General features: G+C 44.4%; 1 protein-coding gene across 2 annotated transcripts in view; it reads left to right on the top strand.

Moving 5' to 3' along the window:
* scube1 (signal peptide, CUB domain, EGF-like 1) overlaps positions 1 to 7,500 on the top strand; it is a 71,794-nt gene that overhangs the window by 34,408 nt on the left and 29,886 nt on the right. The window contains exon 7 of one of the 2 annotated variants that reach the window (XM_077005246.1): positions 2,594 to 2,683. The exons of the other annotated variant lie outside the window; for it this stretch is intronic. Coding sequence (XP_076861361.1) covers positions 2,594 to 2,683 — 90 coding nt within the window. The remainder of the gene's footprint in view (positions 1 to 2,593; positions 2,684 to 7,500) is intronic. 2 annotated transcript variants of the gene reach the window in all.

Consider the following 7,500-nt stretch of genomic DNA (forward strand, 5'->3'; position numbering starts at 1 on the left):
AGAGTCTTACGGAACCACACAGAACCATGTGGAAACGGCACTGAAGCCAGTGGATCCTCTCCTGTCCTAGGGCCTGCAGTTCCTCTCATCGCAGTCTTCCTTTGCAGTGTCTGGAGAGACGTCACATGGCCACGGAGAGACCGCAGCATAGAGCCCGATCTCCCCCCGTCTCTCTCTCTCCCTCCTCTTTGTCTTCCCCCCCTCTACCTGTCTGTCTCTCCAGACCCTCGTGGTGGTCGGTGTGTGCGTAGCTGTGCTGTGTGGGTCTACCCTCTCCCTTGTGTGTAGCGTGTCTTTAGAACCCTTTTCGCTAGTAGCGTTCTCACGGTCTCCTTACTCTTCCTCTTCCTCCTGCCTCCCTGGTGAAAGTTACTGATTGCCTGTCTTGTCTGCAATTTAAAGGGTATTTGAAATAACTCAAATAACTCAAATAAGACTAAATAAGAGTAGACACTGCAGAATAAAGGCAAAAGAAGCTTAACAAAAAGGTGACGAGCATACATCTCAATTGCAGCCTGCATCAATGTAGTGCCACAAACCAATCAGAAAGGTAATGTCCCACTGACCAGCCAATCAACAAATTAGGTCTGTTCTTGCCCGCCCCTCTTAAAAGCAGCTAGCCAGTGGCCTGTCTTGATCCTCGACCTTTAAAAACAAGCATGTATCCACCCTGCCATACTGCATCCTCTGAACAACATGGCTAAATAACACAAAAATGGCCTCCACTCCATTTCCCACTCATCAGACACTTCTTCCCCATGTAGACTGCTGCCTTGTCGTGCCAGTTGCATGTCCTCTCTCTCTCTCCCTCTCTTTCCATCTCTCTCCTTCTCCTTCCTCTCTTCTCTTCTAGCTGATATGTCTGCTTGTTCTCTCCCCTAACAACACAAGCTGTCATTCACCTGCATGAACGTGTGTGTAAATCTCCCAGACCTGTTCACTGCCTGCCATCCTGTATTGTTATAAAGCGTAACCATAACCCCTCAGCTCCTCACTGCGCTGCATCCATTGCTTTAATCATTATAGAGGTAGTTGATGAAGGTTTTTTGTCCTCTGTGTTTTTGTTTTGTTGTTTTGCACGCCCTCTAAACCTCTGATTGGTGGTGTCTATTATACGGGCAATCAAAAATCCCTGTTCTTCATGGACAATCTTGGAGTCCTTGTATTGCTTCTCTGTAAACCACAGTTTTAGCCAAAACACACACACACACACACACACACACACACACACACACACACACACACACACACACACACACACACAAATACATGCATACACATATGCATAAAAAAAAAAAACATTGTACTCATACAATACATTTTAGTGTGTGTCATGTGAAGTGTTCTCCAAGCACACTGCCACTTATAATAAGCAGTACAAGAACGGAGGCTGAACAGACTTTCATGACCCGGAACTACATAACATCCCTCCTGTGTTGATTGGCCCATCATATGAATTGCCTTCTCTGCCCCACTTCACAATTTGCTGAACAAGGGTCCAACTCTTAATGGCAGTTATCTTCTGGTGTATCTTCATGCTCATTAACCATCCACAGTATCCCACACCAGCCTTAGCCCCGCCCCCTTCTCTCGGGAAAAAACTAGTTTCCTGCATTGACTTGACTGTCAAAGCCAGTTGTGATGTGTTCCATAGACAAACAGGCAACCAGCACTACCCCAGACGTCTGTCATCCACATGTCCATGTTTCCTCTCCAGCATGCTCCTTCACTACCCACCACACGTCCCTCTCATGGTCCCATGAGACGGCTGTTCACCTCCCATGTCATCTCCTCCCCCTCCCCCTCCTCCCCCCCCACCGTGTCATTCTCCTGTTCCACTACAGTGTCCTTGTAGTGCCTTATAAACCTCCTGGAGTAGACTGTTCTTTCTTGTCATGCTGTCTTCTCGTCATCCTCCAGTCATGTTTGTCCTTGACATGTGTCATCCCCCACTCTCTCGCTCTCTCTCTCTCCCCTCCCTTTCTCCTCCCCTTCTCCTCTCTGTCACTGCAATAATTGAGTGGTCGTTTGATATGGAAGACTACAACGGCAACATCAAATGTCAATGTTAACCCGCGGCCCCCTAATGAGATCCCCTCCTGAGATCCCCTCTCTCACCCAAAGCCACAATTATAGTCTATTTATTTATTTTTTTATGTAAGCCTGCCATATTTCTTCCTCCATTTTTCATGACCATTCTAAAGACTGATCTCTTTTTTGGGAGAGTTTGATTTGATACTCTTATTTATCTATTCGTTTATTTTATTAACACTCTAACGGGGGGTTTTGGCGCTCTTTCACAGCTTTTTTCCTTCTTGGCTTTGGTTCGTGCTCAAACGCCAAGAGGGTCAGGCAGCCCAGGGCCGATCATCCGAGCGGAGGCGTCTGTGAGCGGGACGGTCCATGTCCGTTCGCTCTGTCCCTGACCCCGGGGCCAGGCAGAGCCCGGACCGACCCGGTCCACTCTACAGGCGCCCACGTCCGGTGTCCGAGGCCAGGCGGCCTGTGGCAGGGCTGTCTTTGCGGGGCGATGGACATTGGGCTTCTAATTAACCTACTGCTCCCTGTTTGTCCTCTGTCACTTGTGTTTTAGAGAAAGATGAGGCTGCAATTGAGAGCTCTGAGTTCAATACCACGTCAGTAGCTGATGTGGACAAGCGGGTGAAGCGTCGTCTGCTTATGGGTAACTCCTTTCTTCCTCTTTCTCTGTGTTGCCATGACGCTTGTGCTTTCTTCCCATCTACCCTTGTTTTCCTTCTGTCCTTTTATTTGTTTTGTTTGTGTCCACCCGCCCCCCCCCCCCCCCCCCCCCCCCTCCACACCCCACCCCCGGCCCAACCTACCACCCCCGCCCCCAACCATCCAACCATCCTTGAACGTTTCTGGTTGTTTCTGGTGTTTCTATGTCTGTCAAAGCAAGAGAATAGGTCCTCTAAACACGAGAAGACTCCTAAAGCGCTCCCAGCTCTTCTCTCGAGTCCTTTTATAGCAACAGTAATGAACGTTTCTCTTTCTTTCCCCCTTTCTTTTTTGATCTAATCACTTCTGACAGCTCCCATGCCACTCCCACTGCAGCATAAGAATTCGCTAAAGAAGCTCAAAGAACTTGTTATACAGGACAGACATTCTTTCTCACTACCTTGTCGTTGTAAAAAAAAAGGTCTCGCCATTCTCCTGAATCTGAAGTACATTCCCCATTATTCAGTCTGTTCTTTGATAAAGTGTTTAATGGATTTTATAACCCTTAGACCACCCATGGTTGGCTATGCCCTTACCTACACGTTCTCAGACAGGAGGCTCCTTATGTGGGTTGTTCTTTTCAGGAAGGGCACTGTGGCGGTCAGCATGTGGACATGGATTGGGACACAACGACGACGTGTTCGTTAGCAGTCTATATCTTAACTGAAGCCAGACCGTTAGTACTGTGAACCTCCCCTGAGATAGAAAACATAACACAGGCAGTCAGCACTCCAAGCTATTAACAAGTTGAGATGAATTGTTTTCTGAAAACACCACAAGGAATACCTCAGTGGGCGATGCCTCTTACTGAAATGATGGGAGAAATGATCGGATATTGAATAGAGTATAAGCATTGAGCTGCAGTATTGGGGGTGTTTGATTGATTTAGGGGTGCGATTTAGGTGTGGTACTCAGATCTGAACAATGTCTGTAGGGACTATTGCAAAGATGTAGTGAAGTTTCTGCGATGTAGGTAGTCAGCTAAATTTTCTTTGATTTCTTCTTTAGCTTGTACGTCCTGTTCCTACAGCACATTATAGCATTATGTTAAGGTCTTTATGTGTTTGTTGTAGGTGGCTTAAAACACTTAAGATACTTTGCCTGTCAGGTGCAAATAAATGCGAACGCTTCAAATGGTCTAATGGTTGAATGTTTTCTAATCTAATTTCATCGAACTGAGACAAACTGGATCAAGACAAATCACATTATATTCAATGTAGACAAGACTCTTACTTGTGTGCTGCATCAGAGATCCTTCTGATATTATGTGACAGGAAGATTGTGTCTCTTCCTCTACCCCCTTCTTACTTTCTACCTTTCTCTCTCCTAATATTACTCCATGCCCCGTTTCCTACCCTGTAGGAGAGGGAAATTCGTTGTCAAGTCACTGCTGTGTTTTTAATCCCCGTGTTTTTAATCTCTGTGTTTTTACACTTCTTCCTTCCATTTCACTGGTGTATAACTTTAACCTTTTGGTTCAAAACAGGTTTCTCTCTAGGCCAGTGCAGATGGGCACTATGGACAAATTTTAATTAATTTAAATTAAGTGTGAACACATAACTCTGGATTCCTGTCTCTCTCTCTTTTTTACATGTTTTTTTTATTGCATTTTTTTCTCTCTGCCAACTCGCATTTGTGGTTTCCAAGTTGGGATTTAAAACTTCCAGGAGTTCTAAATGGCTTAAATTTTGAAGCAATATTTTCCACAAGATTTATGAGACCTGATTATGAACACATTACTGTAATTGTTTAGAAAACTAATTTGATTAAACCAATTGAACTAATTTCTTATGTATTCAAAGTGCTGTTAAACAAATGCTTACTGAAGGTAGATATAGTTCAGCTTGCTTTTCTTCTTTCAGTGAGTCTATTTGAAATTTGAAACTGTTCTTACGAAATATCAACAAAGATATTTAGAATTTGTCAAATTCCCTGAAATGTTTCGCTAAACGCCCAGTAGCAGTCAGCTTACTCTGACGGTCTGTCTCAGGCCACTGCTGTTGCATGGCCGGAATGTTTCTAGAAGACAAGATCACTATGTTTTCATGAAGAACTTCAGAGCTGCACTGAGCGTCTGGGATCAGCTGAATGTTGTTTTTATGATGATCTTTAACACAAAACCTGAATGGAGATCAGCAGTGCTGCTAGGAAGTTCTTCATGAACACAGGGTTTTTTAGTAGTGTCCTCACTTTTATTTTATTGGTTGCCTGACCATGTTTATATTGTGAGTTCATCACAGATATGGTGGGTATGGCAGCTTTATGCAGTAGGGTGTTTTTGAATGTGTGTGTGTGTGTGTGTGTGTCTAGCAGTGTGTTGCCTCAGGAGTGTGTTAGATTTGACACTCGGTGTTCCCGCCTCAGTGTGCTCTGCTGTCACTGTGGTGGTCAGTAGCACCAGAATGCAAACAATATAGGCACATCATAGTGGAAACACAGCATCAGTGTTAGAGAGAGAGAGAGAGAGAGAGAGAGAGAGAGAGAGAGAGAGAAAGAGAGAGAGAGAGAGAGAGAGGGGAAGGGAAGGAGAGCAAGAGAGGGAGAGAAGGGGGTGGGAGGGAGAGTGAAAGAGAGGAAGAGAAAGAGCAGAAGAGAGAGAGGGAGAGAGAGATGGAACAAGTGAGAGAGGAAGAGAGGGAGAGGGGGAAGGAGAGTGAGAGAGGGAGAGAAAGAGTGAGAGAGAGGAAGAGAGAAAGAGGGAGAGAGAGAGGGGGGCTTTGCTTTTATGCAAGTCATTCATTCATCTTTTTAATTAGTGTCATGCAAGTTCCATGAGGAATGGATGTATTGCTGTGTCAATAGCTCAAACATGTCACCAGCACCTAGAGTTTTCTATATTCAGGGAAGTGATGAGTGCTGTGTGGGAGAAACTGGGATCAGCAATTGGAACATTTTAGTAAAGAAAATGACATGGTTCAGATATACTCAACAGAACATGCTTTTCTAAAGCAAATGTTGTTTGCAGGTAATCTGAAAGTTATTACTAGTGTTGCTATGTAAGTGAGGGCTTTTGGGGAAACCATTAACCACTGACATTATAACTAAGTGGTGCCTTCAACACATGAACGTTTTTTCTTAGGATAGTTAATGGTAGATTTCGACTGTTATTAATGGAAATGTTCTGAAAAGGTCGTATTCAGCATCAAAGGGGTTTCCCTCTTGGAGAAAAACACCACACTCCCTCCCCCCACTCATCACCTAACTGGGAGCATGTGAGGGAACTGGGAACACGAGATTCCTCTGTGCAGCTCTTCAGAAGCCCAAATTCAGTAATTGTCCATTATTGTTAACATTTAAACCACTAGGAGAGTTCATATAACCACTAAATCCACTTTGGCGTTAGAACTGGTTTTTCAAAATATTTGCCAAGACCAAAGTAACTTATTGTGCTTAATTTTTAACAGTTAAGTCTCCATTAGTGTGTGAACGAGGTCAGTCTGCATGGTGGACAGGTCTGCTGAAGGCAGGCACCTGGGCGGAGCTGTGCTGGCTCTCAGCCAATAGGACACCTCTCACACAAATAGGGCTGAGGAATTTGTCTTTCACCACAGTTATAAAAACCCACACATCCATCAGTCAAGACACTCCACCCACTTTAGTGGAGTTCACCTTTTACAGTTTATCACATCTCTTAGGTTTAGGGGATTCCTCCGTTCATGTATTATTCAAAATTGGCACTTATTAAGGAACACAGGCCGTATATGTTGGCTTATTGCATGCTTTCTTTTTTCTTTGCATGGTGTGTGTGTGTGTGTGTGTGTGTATGAATATACCTTGGGAGCGGTCGGACCCCTAGGCTTTGTGGGTCCAGCTACAGAATGTGTGTACAGTGGAATAGCTTACAGTACTAGTCCCTGATAACAGGGTCACTGGCGCCATTTTGTTTTACAAAGCGTAGGAGGAACATTTGAACCAGTGTGTGAGATCTGCCCTGCGTCTACAGGCCTCAGCTGCCCTGTTCCCCCCTCTCCAGGTTCAGTCGGGGTCGTAGGTCAATTCAGAATCCACGCTATGTATTCTGAAATGAATTGGTACCATTACAACTGCAAAATCACATCTCCCTGGGGCCGGTGAACTAGCACTCATCAAGACCCTCCTGGCTTTGCGTGTCATTTACCCTGCAAGGGGCATTAAGGCAGAAAACTGAGATGGATTCATATTCCACCCAAAATGCATTTGAGCTCTCTCCTTTAGAGCAGACTGAACCATGTCAACTGAGCATCACATTTTTTACTGAAATGTTCTTCCACTAAATTACTTCTTTGGTATATTATTATTTGTATTGCAAACATGGTTATGGGCCAGAATCCCAGAATCTGCTTAAAATGACCAGACAAGAAAAAAACTAAACTAAACAGCACCAGAACCCTCTGAGGAGCAGAACTGTAATATATTTAATCATTTGTTCGTGCTCAGACAAATGTCCATTTGAATATAAGCACATTAGGTTTAAGATTTATTATGTGTAGAATGTTCACTGCAATGTTCTTAATTCTTATGCTAGCATACGGGGGTTGCTTGAGCTGTTTACTGAGATTACTCTGCCTGAAGTCATCCGGCAACGTTTAACGAAGTATGGACTCCTTTCTCAGTGTCTCTTTTCCTCTCTGTGTCTGTTTTCAGCCTATAAGCCTGATCTCTCTTCCACAGTTACTGAGATCTACAAGACCACTCTGAAGACTCCAGCTCCGGCATGGCCATAAAACAGCTAATCGTGGGGTTTTGTCAGTTAACTGTAGGGTTTTGCTTTCAGATTTGTGA

This window comes from Brachyhypopomus gauderio, chromosome 5, assembly GCF_052324685.1.
Source record: "Brachyhypopomus gauderio isolate BG-103 chromosome 5, BGAUD_0.2, whole genome shotgun sequence".
Taxonomy (NCBI): domain Eukaryota; kingdom Metazoa; phylum Chordata; class Actinopteri; order Gymnotiformes; family Hypopomidae; genus Brachyhypopomus; species Brachyhypopomus gauderio.